At 37.9% G+C, this 15906-nt stretch overlaps 1 protein-coding gene across 2 annotated transcripts in view; it reads right to left on the reverse strand.

The window, feature by feature from the left end:
- TRAM1 (translocation associated membrane protein 1) overlaps window positions 1–15906 on the reverse strand; it is a 32132-nt gene that overhangs the window by 13099 nt on the left and 3127 nt on the right. Inside the window, exons 2-6 of one of the 2 annotated variants that reach the window (XM_039238402.1) lie at window positions 11067–11130; window positions 8996–9114; window positions 8757–8873; window positions 7235–7293; window positions 5385–5469 (exon numbers count right to left, since the gene is read on the reverse strand). In XM_039238402.1, the coding sequence (XP_039094333.1) occupies window positions 5385–5469; window positions 7235–7293; window positions 8757–8873; window positions 8996–9114; window positions 11067–11130 (444 nt within the window). Of the gene's footprint in view, window positions 1–5384; window positions 5470–7234; window positions 7294–8756; window positions 8874–8995; window positions 9118–11066; window positions 11131–15906 lie in introns of both variants that reach the window. The other variant, XM_039238401.1, reaches the window with a different exon arrangement.

A 15906-nucleotide genomic window follows, 5' to 3' on the forward strand; every position in this document is an offset into this window, starting at 1 on the left:
AGAGAGACAGCGTGAGCAGGGGAGGGTCAGAGAGAGAGGGAGTCACAGACTGAAACAGGCTCCAGGCTCTGAGCTGGCAGTCAGCACAGAGCCCGACGCGGGGCTCAAACCCACGAACCGCGAGATCATGACCTAAGCGAAAGTCTGACGCTTAACCGACTAAGCCACCCAGGCGCCCCGCCATCATTTAATTTTAAAGACAAAACACAAACTTAAAAAATACATCAGTTAGCAGAAACTTAAGCTGCTTATTTTTCCCCTTTCAGACAAATCTAAAAACACTGTTATAAATTACAAACTACATTTTCAAATGCCATTCCATTTCTCTTATATTTTGTCCTTAAGTCTCAACCTAATTAGGTGAGGTCATTACCTGAGGAAAAACTCCATGTTTTTCTTAAATTCAGGTTCAACTTTGCATTTTAATTTCAGCCTTGCTCTTTTTGATAGCTGACCAACTGAGTCAGTAATGGAGAGTAAAATGTCATTACCAGCTTCCATCTCACAACCATCAAATGCTTAGGAAGGGCTTTTCAAATAGTTTCTACAACTTTCCAAAAAGACAGAGCGTCAAGCAATCTTTTTCTAAATAACATTCCCTTCAGCTATATACAAACCGACAAGTGTCTGTAAAGCAACGTTTGTACATGCAAAGTCCAACCAGAGAAAAACTTCGAATAAATGCGCGACAGGGAGGAGTATAATACTACATGGAGTGGTAAAGACTGCTGTGAACTGGAGAACACACATTCTAAAGACACTCCCATATCCTTTTAAAATTACAAAGGCAATGGGGATGATATAACCTGGTTTTTTAAGTGAGAAATTTTACCTCTATTTAATTTAGAACATGGCTACACCGGCACCCCTGTTTTAGGCCAAACTCCTCCAACATTCTCCAATCCTTGTGGGGTTACAGGCCTACTGGCAGAGTGCTTACGTGTCTGAGGCCAACAACAACCCCGCCCACACCATGGCCTCTGGGGTTACATGTTTCTGTGGAATGAAGGGAATGGGAAACAGGCAGCTTGACGAAGCCTGGCCATTTTAGTTCACTGGCCACATCACAGATTCTAGTTAGGCAGGCAGCATGCTGTCCAAGAGCAATGATTATTTTTCTAGAATCTAGTGTCTAGCTGAATTGCTGAAAGAAAGCTGCTTTGGCTTCTCAAAACATTTTCACACGTCATCTTATAATAATATTACATAAATAAATGTTTCCTACCAGGAGCCAGAAATGAGGTTTTGTTTGTTTAAAGATTAATAAACTTCTTTTATATTTGAATGGAAAAATATATATAATGAAAATGAGTTATTAGAAAAGCTTTATCAAGTTCTTATAAATTCTTTTTAAAAATTTTTTTAAATGTTTATTCATTTTTGAGAGAGACAGAGACAAAGACAGAGCGTGAGTGGGGAGAGACAGAGAAAGAGGAAGACACAGAATCTGAAGCAGGCTCCAGGTTCTGAGCTGTCAGCACAGAACCCAATGTGTGATTTGAACCCACAGACTGTGAGATCATGACCTGACCTGAAGTTGGCTGGTTGGCCAAATCTTTGTCTTGTATTTGGGTTTGTTTATATTTACTATAGGACATTAAATCAAAACAAGTACTAAAATAACTTCAAGTAACATTTTGAGTTGTTATTCCAACATCTTTTTATTAAAAAGATCATGTATATACTTCAGTAGAGTTCTATTTTTATAAGAAAATGTTTAACTATACTGTACTAAAAACTTGACTTTAAATGGAATATCATAAGTACACCCAAATACAAGGCAAAGACTTCCCCCTAAACCACACATGAAGCCATCTCCTGTTTATATCTTTTCAAGGGTCCTATGTTATAGGGATCTATGTAGATTATTTTGAACAAGAAATATATGTCTGGGTAAGCTACACAGCCTGAAAAACCTCAATCAATGTTCCTTCTAAGTGCTTACAGAGGTCTAGCAGAGGAATCAGTAGAAGGAAGATGATGGAGTCTGGAAAAACTGAGTTAGAGGATTCAAAAAGCGGCTCTAGTGATGCATGACAGGCATGAATAACAAAGTTGCATGTGGAAAAGTGGGAATACAACTTTCATGAAGTGGGAATGGGAAAATGCATTACTTCTGATTTAAAACAGTTCACATGGTAATGCAATATGCATGTATAACTAAATGAAACAAACTGAATACTGTAAATAAAATATTTGGCTATCTCATCCAGACTTCCCTGAAAGTTCATATATTCAAGTCGGCTGAGAAATTACATTGTTAATCTTCTTATAGGCAAAATGGAGTAATGTTTATATGGAGGCATACATACTGAACGCAATTAAAATATTCTCCTCAGGAGAAACGGAGTTATTTGTGACTAACGCACCTCTTGAACTGCTACTAACAGTGTTCCTTCCTTTCTTCATTTCTCTGTAGGATCAGTTCAAAACAATCACTGTACTAGTTTCTTCCAGTAAAGAGTTCTTCCAAAAATAATCTTCATAGAGTAAATTTTAAGAAACTGTTTAACACATATGCAGCTGTTACTTTCAAATTATGTTAATTACTTGAAACAGTTACTTTCGACTGTCATATGTAGGTGTTAAAAATAGTTTCAGTTAAGTTCTAAGTTATGCAAATTATTCCATAAAAATTAGATTGCATTTCTGGAGAAATGCCATCTGGCAGGAACTGATAAGGAAAGAATTTTGAAAACTAAAATGAACAATTACTTTGAAACCTCTCCCTTTATTTACATGGTCAAGGAACAAGACAGACACATATGGATTAATAATGAAGCCCAGACGTATTATGTCCATGGGCATACAAGTACACTTATGAAGAAAGCCTAAAATATTTGAGCCATGCTACTAAGACATCTAGAACCTATGATGTTCTCAGCAATACTGCCCAACAGAAGTTTCTGCAATGATGGAAGTGCTCTCTCTCTCTGCTATCCAAAATGGCAGACAAGTAGCTACACGTGGCTAAATGAGCACTTACAAAAGGCTAAGTGTGGCTCAGAAAGTAATATGGTTTTTAATTGTAATTATTTATTAAAAAATTTTTTGTTGTTATTTATGAGAGAGAGAGACAGAGAGAGAGAGGAGGGACAGAGTGTGAGTGGGGGAAGGGCAGAGAGAGAGAGGGACACACAGAATCCAAAGCAGGCTCCAGGCTCTCAGCTTTCAGCATGGAGCCCAATGTGGGGCTTGAACTCATGGACCAGCAGATCATGACCTGAGCCGAAGTTGGGTGCTCAACCAACTGAGCCACCCAGGTGCCCCAATTGTAATTACTTTAAATGTGGCTAGTGGCTTCTCTTTTGGACAGTGCAGCACCAGGACATCTGTGATTCACATTAGGTACTTAATGAATACTGAAGGGCTTCTGGAAATTGCGAGCCTAAGAATCTTACCCTACCTTTTTTTTTTTTTTTAAAGTTATTTTATTTTTCAGAGAGAGAGAGTTAAGAGCTTACAAGCAAGGGAGGGGCACTGAGAGAAGGACAGAACCCCAAGCGGGGTCCATGCAGTTAGCACAGAGCCTGACTGTGGGGCCTGATGTCACAAATTGAACCATGAGAGTATGACCTGAGCTGAAAGAAACTAAGAGTCGGACGCTTAACCGACTGAGCCACCTGGTGCCCCTTATCCTAACATAGTTCTAAGCCAAAGGTTTTGTGGATCTTCATCCTAATTCTTATGATCAACTTAACTAGAAAAACATTCTACTTGATAAAAGAAATCAACGTTAAAAGAACTTTTGAAACATAGTGCATAAACTCTAATTTAATGCTGTTTTCAAATAATAGCAGACAACATCATGATGATGTTGGTGACAGACACACAGGACACAGAAAACACAGACACAAAACAGTAGTAAATCAGGTACCTATATTCATGGATTAACTATTTGCAGCACACACAGTAGTAAATGTGGCTTTGGAGAAGGCAGAGATAAACTGGTCCCATTACATTTCTATCCTTAAGTTTCTCGAAGTAAGGGGGCTATAAATGCAGAAAAATGTAAATATATATATAACAAATAGTATAATGAAGCCCCATGTAGCCATAACCAGCTTCAATAATTGTTAACCTAGGACCAAACTTGTTTTTTCCATATTCCTACCCATGTATCATTTCCTATGTGGGGATTTAAAAAATAATCTCCCCGAGAAAGGGACTAAGGGCACTTGTGTAGTTTAAAGACATTCCCAGAAAAAGAACTGATGTGCTGGGATCATAAAATTAGAGAATATCAGTGTGAATGAAGACCAAGGACAGGGCACCTGCGGGGCTCAGTCAGTTAAGCGCCGATTTCGACTCAGGTCATGATCTCGTGGTTTGTGAGTTTGAGCCCCTTGTGGGGCTGTGTGCTGACAGCGCAGAGCCTGGAGCCTGCTTCAGATTCTGTGCCTCCCTCTCTCTCTCTACTTCTCCCCTGCTCGTACTTTCTCTCTCAAAAAAGAATAAACAGTAAGAGAGGAAAAAGGGAGCAGAGAGGAGGTTGTACAGACCAGAGAAACCCATATATCACAGGTGAGCAGCTGTATTTTATTTAATTAATTTATTTTTTGAGAGAGCATGAGTAGGGGAGAGGGCCAGAGGGTGAGAGAGAGAGAATCTTAAGAATCTTAATTCCTAACTCAGGGCTCGATCCCAGGATCCCAGGATCATGACCTGAGCTGAAATCAAGAGTCAGACGCTCAGCTGACTGAGCCACCCAGGTGCCCGAAGCAGCTATATTTTAGTTTAAAGCAATAGGGAGCCGGTATAGGTTTGAGACAAGAAAGGGTTATAAGGAACTAAAATTTATTTTGCGGATATTGACTTTAAGAATACTGAGGATATAACAGAAAGAAGGGTATTGCGCTGCTCTGGTAGTTATTTGTCCAAATACATCTTTCCCACATGTTAAGACATATGCTCCACCCATCTCAGGAAAAGCTTCACTGCTGAGTGTTTAACTATGGTTTACTTTATTTTATACTGAATTTTTCAATGGGCCTTAACACAGAACTGTTAGTTGTAGAATAATCTGATTAATCCTTTTGTCTCATTTGTGAAACTCCTAAGAGTGTCAATAATATAAAATTAATGTTCCATTTTGAAATTTTAATTTTAAGTTACCACTAATACAATTTTAAGAGAAGTGATTAACATGTCACATGTTAAAGACTCCACTCTAAGTTAAAATAGGACAGAAGGCTTTTATCAAGAGATACGCAAGAATATTTAGCCTCTGAGAAAGGGGAGGTGGGAGAACAATGGAGGAAGAGCTGAGGTGAGAAGAAAAGAGGGAGGTTACAGACACGAGGAAATGTTTAATTTTAGAGTGACTTTTCAAAAAAAGGAAAAAATGACAAGACAACTTTTAAAGTTACAAAAGCTCAGCTTACTTTTTTGGTTTTCTGGAAGTAGAGTTCAGGAAAAGCATGAAACCAGTAAGCCAACTGGGCTATGTAGAAAAACTTCATTTGAAATCTGCACAAGAAAGCAAAAAATATCTTTTAAAACACAGTATTTTTTAAAGAATAAAGTAAAACACTGGAAATCAGGGTGTACTATGGAGCTCCCTTCATGTTAGCATTTCAGCTCCCCCCACGATGCTCTGTGCCCCTTTAACGATTCCCCAGCAGCCACTTCATCTCCCTAGAATATTCTCACCACCAGTCAATTCCCATGGATTAATCTGCAGATGCAAAGACATTATCTGCAGAGCCCAATGATCTGCAAGCTGGCTGAGCGGTGCCAGAGCCCCCTTCTCTATTAGCAGATTAATACTGATTTGTATGTTACGTTAGCTACTGAAAACATAAGGAACATGACCGAGGAATCAGCTCACAGGCCTGGAAGGTTTCATCAAAAGGAAGGCAGGAAGGGCAAAGAGACGGACACAAAAGCGAAGGTGTGGAGATGAACCATCACCCGAAACTGGTATAATCCCAACTGTGAATATACCCTGGGTATCCCTGATCAGATCTAATCAGTCTAGAATCAACAGTCCCCTGACATTATGCCTCCAGTCCTCCTGCTCTCTCTTTGTTCTCCCTTCTCTTCCAGATTTCTGTAACAGAGAACACAAAGCCAACTGGGAATAATTTGGGGGGAGGGGAGATATGATCCCATATAAATATGATGTCTATCACCTTACTCCATAAAACTCACTGAATTGATACCATTTTAAAAAGTCAGAATGACTCAGCAGCATGATTATTATTGGGGGACTTAAAAACAAAGGTATGCATGTCATGTTGTTCCCTTTGTATCTTTTCTCCAATTGTCATGTCACAGGGCATTTACTGAACACTGCCGAGGTGGTGAGCACCTACTTACAGCCAGGCACAGGAGGGATGTATAATACAGAGACATTTCCTACTGCTGTCAAGGTACACAGAGTCCTGGTGGGCATGGGTACAATATAACTTAAACAAATGAGACAATTATAGAATGTTCAAGACAACGTAGAGATATTACCAAAATGACAAACTGAGGAAAGCAAAAGACAATATTGGATAAAGTAGCAAGGAAAAATAATGTGGGATAGTGCTACTAGAGTGGGGCTTGAAGAATGAGTCGTTTAGCGGAATGTCTTTGCAACACTGCGCTTTTTCACAGGACTATATGGACATGTAGGGCGCTAGGAAGATTAAAAAAGAGACAGTCCCTATCTTCGAGTTTACAGTGCTAGAGGATAAGAAATGAAAGGACTAGAAAGAGACTGATATAAAGAAAGGAGCAAAAGTATAGAGATGATGGAGAACTGACGCGTAGAAAGGATAAGGGAGAAGGGAAAACAGAGAACTAAATTACGATTACTGTTAAAACCAGTTTTCTCGAGCTAATGAACATATTGGAAATATCATATACACGAAAAAAGCACACTTTTTTTTTTTTTTTATTTCTAGGAGAGAGAGAGAGACAGCGTGAGCAGGGGAGGGTCAGAGAGAGAGGGAGACACAGACTCTGAAACAGGCTCTAGGCTCTGAGCTGGCAGTCAGCACAGAGCCCGACACGGGGCTCAAACCCACGAACCGCGAGATCATGACCTAAGCGAAAGTCAGACGCTTAACCGACTAAGCCACCCAGGCGCCCCAGCACACATTCATTTCTAATGGCACAGGACTGCCAATGACATATCTACTGTAGGAATTTGCAAAGTCCTAAAGAGAATGACAAGAATGGATTCTGCTTAAAGGTGACATGACCATGGTCCATAACTAAAAAAATTCTGCTAAAAATGACTTACGTCATCAGGTTATGGGGATAAGCCCTCCACAAGATAGTTGGGTCTGAGATGTAGTTTTCCTAAGAAAGAAGATATAAAAATTAGCCTACTGAGTATAATGCAAATTTCTTGGAAAATAAGACTGTATTTTCATTTCTTGAACATTTATAATTTCCCAGATCAGGCCCCAAAGAGCCCCACTGAAGTTGAACGTTTTAAGTTATTTTGATTCCACCAAATTGCTTATTTTAACAAAGTGAAAATCACTATGAAAGATATGAGGTCAAATAAGCATAATTCCCGGCCTTCAAAATGCTTTCAATTCTATAGGGTAAAAAATACATGTAGGCAAACAAACATAAAACAACCAAAAAACAGTAATAGTACGTAACAGAGGTAACAGCAGCTATAGGAGTGGTGAATTTTGTCTCGGGTAATCAGAGGAGGGTTTTGAGAAAGACATGGCATGTGGCAGAGATGGAGGATTAAGGTGCTGCCCAGTTTTATAGGATGATGTCCACGCACCAACCAGATCTATTCAGTGAGAATTATTGTACACATAGAAAAGAAACAAAAAAAACCTCTCAAATGACTTATCTTAATAAGAACAGTTTCCCACTGAAGTGTGTACTTCTATGTTTTAAAAAAAATTATACAGCAGATTTTAAGCTAAAATTACATACATTTATAAAGTATTATATAAACAGCAGTATAAAATGGAATATGCCCTGGAAAGATTGAGTTTTAGTATATTTCCAACATTAAATATCATACACTTGCCTGTTTATTCATCTTTAAGATGGTAATTAAAAAAATTACGTGTCTTGACAAACTCAAAAATATGTATACTCTGGAGTCCATACATATTTCAGAGACTGTTAATATTAATACTGATGTAGATACTGCCTTCCCCCTCATTAGTTAGAATCAGACACTTAAAGGTTCTGATAGCTCTAACTGAAAAGTTACACAATATTTTAAGTTGCATGGACAATACCCAACTATTTTTTTCTTTTAAGTAGGCTCCACACCTTGGAGCCCAACATGGGGCCTGAACTCATGACTTTGACATCAAAACCTAAGCTGAGGTCACAAGTCACGCACTCAATCAAATGAACCACCCAGGAGCCCCTCAGACTATTTTTAAAACAGGAAATGACTGGAAAAATTACAACTCGTGAAACCCACTAAAAGTACCACTGACCTCTTACTCTTTTTGCTAATAGAGAGTTATCTGCAAATGACTACAAGATACAAAATCAACATTCAGACTGACTAACAATGAGTAAGACTTTCCGAAATATTTAACAGAATTTAGAATTTCTGTTGTATAATAACAAATCTAAAGAGAGATTTATCACTGAAACTTGATTTACGCTAGTTCAAAAAGAATTCCTCATCTCAGATAAGAACAAGAATAGAAGAGGGATTTTCTAAGGTTTAGGATTTGCTTACAAGCGTTAAAAATAGGACATCATTTTTGTTCTGGGTATATAACATAAATACTTAGAGAAATGAAAACTTAAGCATAGTATATACTTACAGATATTAGAATGAATGTGCCCCAAATACAAGAGAAAAGGTAGAACGCACTAAGCTGACCAGATTCATTAAACTTGCTGTGTTTCGTTTTGGAGAAGTGCATTCGCCTATTAATTTTCTAAAAATAAAAACAATCATTAGTAATTAAGAATATATTATAAAATATATTTAATATATGTCTACCATAGTATGGAGAGCTAGTATTTTACAAAGTATAGATTTCTAAGATTGTATACTTACATCCAACACATACTCTTGAATTATGGCATGAATAATTATCGCCACTAGCATGTAGAAGAAAACTGTAGCCAAATCTTTGATACCATAGTAATAAAGGGACGCGGATTCAGTAGCTTGTTCTTCTGAAGGCCAAAAAGGACAGGACACACATACACAAAAATATACATAAGATTATAAAAACAGCACTAAGTACAACATAGTTATGGAAACAAACAAAAGAAGACTAATAACCTAATAAATAAATCCTATAGAAACATCATTGGTAATTTGCTTTTAGACATCCTGAGTCTTAGGAATAATGAAAATTGAAGAGACTACCTAGAAATCTAAGGCCTCAGAAATTACTTACAAAAGACTTGACACGTTAGTTACAGCCATCAAAGGCCAAAAAACAGGGAAAGGGAGGCCATACTCAGACCCCTGAAAAGACTGTAAAATTGATATAACCCCAGGTAGAGATCAGATTATACTTAGGTTACATCAAAGTTATACTTAGCCTATTTGACTGTCTTCTCATGGAATTTTGACTTTCTACCTCATTTCAAACTAAACACTTCATTATGATTCTGATGGAAAAACTGATTTAACCTATATATGAATTAGTGTTGATGTATAAGCAGTAGAGACAGAGGCAACTGCTACTTAAAATTGTTTTTAATCCTTGAAATTGTTTTATTTTTCAAAATAATTCTTAATCAAACACTTGAGAATTGCTATAGCTTGTTGTTACCAAGCTTTATGTTTATGGAAACAACCAGGGGAAAGAAGCATTATTCTTCTTTGGCATATTCAAATTTCAAAACAACTTTGTGATTTTGAGTGATCTAAGTCACTAAATCAAACATGGTTGACCCTTGAACAGCACAGTTTTGAACTGCATGAGTCCTCCTACCTGCCAGTTTCTTTCAAGGAATATAATACAGTACTGCAAATACACATTCTTGTCCTTATGATTTTAGTAACATTTTCTTTTTTTAAATAACATTTTCTGGGGTGCCTGGGTGGCTCAGTTGGTTAAGTGTCCAACTTCGACTCAGGTCATGATCTCGCAGTTCGTGGGTTTGAGCCCTGCATCAGGTTCTGGGCTGGCAGCTCAGAGCCTGGAGCCTGTTTCAGATTCTGTGTCTCCCTCTCTCTCTACCCCTCCCGCCGCTCATGCTCTGTCTCTCTCTGTCTCAAAGATAAACTATAAAAAAATTTTTTAAATAACATTCTTTTCTCTTAGCTTACTTTATTATAAGAATGCAGTATACAATACATATACAAAACGTGTTAGTTGATTGTTTACATTATAGGTAACACTTCTGGTCAACAGTAGGCTATTGTAGGTCAGTCTGTGGAGATTTAAAAACTATGTGGATTTTTGATTGTGCAGGGGTTGATGCCCCTACCCTCTGCATTATTTAAGGGTCAACTGTATTTAGACAACTATATAACTGAATTAAGTCCAATTCAATGTTATACATATAATTGATCTTGCATTCTAAATACAAAGCTAAATACTCGTCTGAATATGTTAATATTTTATTAGCCAAATACCTTCATGCATGCTAGTTAATTGTATTACTGTACTCAATTACAATCAACTTCCAAAAACAACTTGATTTTCACATAGCCCAATTTAGAAATAAAACTTTTAGGGGTGCCTGGTTGGCTCAGTTGGTACAGCAAGTGACTTTTGATCTCAGGGTCATGAGTTCAAGCCCCATGTTGGGTGTGGAGCCTACTTAAAAAAAAAAAAAAAACAACAATAACAAAAAAAAAACAGAGAAAAAGAAAAAGGAAATAAAATTTTAAAAAATAAAGCCTGAAAGTGTAGTTTGGATACTATTATAACTCTTAGAGCTTATACAATGAACATTAAACACATAAATTCTGATTTTCATTTAACCTATAGGGTGAAGCCAACAAAAACATCATTTCTTGCATTACAAAATCATCAAAATAATGTTCAGCCTAATTCTGAATGAAATCTATTAAAATTAAAGAATTTAGTATTCATGGAAATTTCCAAGTTTGTTCAAGTAAACCCTTCTATTTAAACAGAAGATTCTAACAGAAAACTACCTACCTGTTGCAGGGAGGGTAACATTGTACTGAAGAGTAACAAAAATGATAGAGGCTTTTGCTGTTATCTAGAAAGAAAAAGAAAAAGAAAAGATCAAGTCAGTCTGTGACCTTGTCCCAAATAGAAGATCAGGGGAGGAAACCGTTATAAGTTCTGCCCTAAATCTAAGAACCAAGGGCACCCTAGTTCCTGTGGCACCATGACAGCCACAACTGGAATTTCTGATCACTAAGGAGTTGGGCTTGGGAGTGAACATAATTCACCCGACAGCGCTGCAGTTTAGATGAGTCTGTGTTATTCCTAACTTTAAGATTTCAAATGGGATACTGTGCAGTTTCAGTAAATAAGGATTTGACCAAAAAGGTTTCTCTACTCTGTACAATGAACAAAGTTCCTATCAAGAAAAAACTGGAATGTAAATTAACAAAGAAAAGAAAGCACAATTACCATGACAAAATAGATCAAAAGTAGGGTCTGTGGTGTGTGTGTTTATCTCCCACACATCTGGGATAGTTAAGTGGTCAATAAATATTTAACTGACCTGACTACTACAAAAGTGAAGAGGTCAGAACAGAAAAATGGAATGCTTATTCAAGATTTATAGGCACGAGGTAATGTGCTAGACAAGAAAGGATAACAAAGACGAACGATACAATTCTTGATGACTCGCAACACAGTTGGGTCAGGAAGACAGGTAAGCAAACTGTTATTATACTATAGAATCCATGCAAACAGGTACTCAGGATAAAGAATGCATTTTTTTTTCCTGGAGTATGGAATGAAGCAAAGGCTTCTCAGAGAATGTGGTGTGGAACTGGCTCTTGTTGGAAACAGAAGCTCCCTAGCCTCATAAAGAGGGATGAAGAGGGCAGTTTAGATGAAAGAAGAGAAAGCACAAAGGTTAAGTAGCAGCAAACCTGAGGTCTGGCATGGATACACAAGCAGTAAGCAGCAGAAAAGACTAGGAAACTTATCAAGTGGTAGGAAGGGCCTTGTTTGTTGAACTAAGTAGTTTAGATTTTATTTTGGTGCAACTGGAGAATTATGAGGTGAGGGAAGTTCACTTGTTTATTTCAGAAAGATCATGGATGTAACCTGCCAATTGGTCTTCCAAGCCTCTGATCCACTCTCCACACTTCAACCAGACTCACCTTCTGACCATGTTAACACCTTTCCCCATGCCACCCATCCCTCATCCCTACGCTCAAAATACTTCACTGGATTCCCATTCTTTCTAGGATAAAGATCTTTAATGCGGCCCATACAACAATCTGTAACCATTCCCCTCTCCTCTCCAGCCCTACCTCAGACCACTGCCTCTCTCACATTCCTCCTGTTACAGGGTCTGCGCAAGTTCTATCTGAAACCCTGTTAAAAACCTTCCCCCTTCAGATCCCAATTCAATCACACCTTTTCAAGGAAGCCTTCCCTGTCTTAGAGTAGGTCACTTCCTTTGTTAGATTACCTCAGAGAACAGTGTTTCCTTTTTTCAAAACATATACTCTTAGTGTGATAATATTACCAATTTGTCACACTCTGAAAAGTAAGCTTTGCGGGCACCTGGGTGGCTCAGTCGGTTGAACATCAGACTTTGGCTCAGGTCATACCTCACGGTTCGTGGGTTCGAGCCCCGTGTCGGACTCTGTGCTGACAGCTCAGAGCCTGGAGTCTGCTTCGGATTCTGTGTCTCCCTCTCTCTCTGACCCTCCCCTGCTCATGCTGTCTGTCTGTCTGTCTCTCTCTCAGAAATAAATAAAACATTAAAAAAAAATTTAAAAAGAAAAGTTCCGAAAGAGCTGGGACCATGCCAGTTTCTTCACTTCATCCTTAGAGCCCAGCATAGGGCCTGACCCATATTAGATGACTGATCGATACTGTTGAATAAATACTCAATAAAACATAAATTGAAGTACACATATAATATATAAAACTTCTGCAAGAGACCACATGAAAGATAGTAAGACCTGAACTAATACACTGATAGTGGGATAGAGGCAAAATAAGGCTTGGGGAGCAAGAGGGAAGAGTCAAAGATTATGTATAGATACTTAAGGCTTGAACAATTAGGTGAAAAGTAACACTACTGATAAAAATGTGGAATACAAGAGGAGGGGCAGATTTTGGAGAAAAGAGAAAAAAACTGAGTTTTAGATAAACTTTGATTTCTGTGAGATACACAGGTGAAAAGACCAGGAGGCATATAAGCCTATGCCTGGAACTCTTCAGGGAGACCCTTGCTTAAAGACTTGGGAGTCTCTATTTACAAGTAAAAGTTGAAGCTGTGGAGGTACATAAATCGCCTACAGAGAGTGCACAGAGTTTGTAGAGAAGTAGGACAACATCAGAGCCACGGAGTGGGCAGAGAAAAAGCTGGTGGCAAAATAAGAAGAAATGATCAGAGAGGCAGAAAGAGAATGAAGTGGGCTTGATGCCTTCAAAGGCAAGAGGGAAACATTTCAAAAAGATGTGGTTATAAATTCAAGGTTTCAAAACAGACTTGGCAGGAAAAGACAACAATGCACTGGACAGTTTAAGAAGTCAACAGGGGTCATGGCTGGAGTGATCCCAATGAAGCAGTGAGAGCAAAAGCCACATATATGGACTGAAGAACACAGGAGAAAGAAAATGGTATCTAGCAAGAGATGCCAGGTTAAGATTAATGTTTTTATGATGAGAGAGACTGAGCTTGTGTGGGTGCAATTAAGAAGGTGCCAGGGAAAAGGAAGAAATTCAACATATAAGGGGATAACGGATAGAAAGATCTCACAGGGGATGAAATATAAGGATAGAACTAGTTGATTTTTAACAGTTTCCTTCTCAGATGGGGAAGTAGTAGTGATGGATGAGACAAATAAGTTCAAAAGGCAGGAAAAGTGAAGAAATTCACATCTAATAAACTCATATTTTCCTTGTAGGGAAAAAAAAAAAGCACTGCCATCTGTTAAGCGTAATTGGGGATATGGATGATGAGTATTCATGTTGTTCCTATAGGAGAAGGAACTGGCCAGGGAAAAGTAAAAAAGATCACTGGGTGTTACTGATGTCTGAGATTAGAAACCTTTGATTTGTAATATGATCCACAGCACAAGTGTAGGTTTCTCTCTGGCAACCCTTAGCAATCCATGCATGGAGAAGAACAGAAAAGGCAGATGGTGGGCTGGATCTATGGTTGGATATCTGTAGGGCTAATATGGAAAAAAAGGCCATCAGGGAAAGGGGGCTGAGGGCCTGGGGTAAGTGTGGATAAGTAGTTAAAGTCTACAAGAAGAAAGCAAAGCAATGAGAGGGCCAAGGCACCGCAAAAGCTTAGACTAGGTAGAGAGCTGGCACATAAGCAGTAGAATGAGGGAGATGAACAACATGTAGGTTGTGGCTGAGCCCTGTTCTACTGGAATTCAGAATCTGGAAACAAGGCAGGCCTACGTGATAAAGTCCACGACATGGGCACTAAAGTGAGTTGCTTAACCGTGGTAGATATGTAAAGGTCACTTGAATAGAAAAGGCCAGAAAGGCTTCTGGTATTACCATTTGGGTCATTCATACAGATGCATTAGAGCAGAATGAGGGCATGAGTTTCCAGGGCAACACTGCTTTCATGTGATTATTTTTAATAAAGTTGACTGATTACTAAATTTCATTTTTTGATATCTTTCTGCAGATTTCCCACATATCAGCACATAACACACTTTCACCACATACCTGTTTCTAGTTTGGAATATGAGGTCACCACTACCATAGCTAAGAAAACTTCTTAGGAGTCCATTAAAAACGACAAGTGAAATTCCTCAAAGATAAGTTTAATATCAAATACCAAAAGCAGCAAAAATTGGATTATCTTTTTATGCTAAGCTTCCAAATAAAATTAAAATCTGGCCTGTAGCTACTTTACCATGTGATATTAAGTAGAGCGAGAGGAAAAATACAAACCACACACCTCAAAAAGTTTATAGAAAAAGTAAACCAGTAATCATGCTACTAGACATTTCCAGGCCTTCTAAGCCTCATACCCCAATTAACATTGCTTTAAATTAATAATACAGTCAGTTAATAGTACGACAAAAATTAATTTGGAATAAAATATGTAATAAAAATGTTTTATATTCAAAAGTAAAAATAACTGAATTTACGACAGCTTTGGACAGTTATAAGAAAAGAATGAAACTTACTTAGATACATCTTATACAGGTCCCATAAGCTCTGAGGAATTATCTAATTCTATGAGTATGTAATACCACGAATATCCTAATGTTTGCTTAATCAAGTGGTCACCAGTTGGGGCTTGGTATTTTTTTTCTTGTTAAAATTATTTTGAACTTGTTAGAGGAAGGTGTGACTTACTACATTGACTGTATGCCTGAAAGATGAAGACAATTTCTGAATATCAAATTCCACTTCCCCACCCACGTATATAAAATTAAGTTCTTAAAAAATGAGACGGAAAGACAATGCTAGCATTAAGGCAAGTCATCCTTAAAAATACAACAAACCTCCAAAACTCTTCCAAGATAGCTAGAATTGTAAATGTTTCCTCAAATCTGCACAGCACATACAACGAGGCCTCCTGCAAAGAAGCTCCTTTCCAGAAGAAAATATTCCTCTTGGAAACCCCTAACTCCTCTTATCCTCTCTTGGATTCCCAAGCTTCCTTATATTTTTGGATTGTTCAAAATTACCTAATTCAAATATGACATCATTAACTATAGAACGTGATATGCTTTATGTGGACAGATACTGACTGTGCTAAAACCATGATTTTACAAGTTACAAGTAATTTCTGATTAACATGAACGCTCTTGGAAATTAAACTTAGATTTCTCCAAAACAGTCTACTTCTTTTTCAACC

The sequence above is a fragment of the Hyaena hyaena genome, unplaced genomic scaffold (genome assembly GCF_003009895.1).
Source record: "Hyaena hyaena isolate Hyena2069 unplaced genomic scaffold, ASM300989v1 scaffold_139, whole genome shotgun sequence".
Classification (NCBI taxonomy): domain Eukaryota; kingdom Metazoa; phylum Chordata; class Mammalia; order Carnivora; family Hyaenidae; genus Hyaena; species Hyaena hyaena.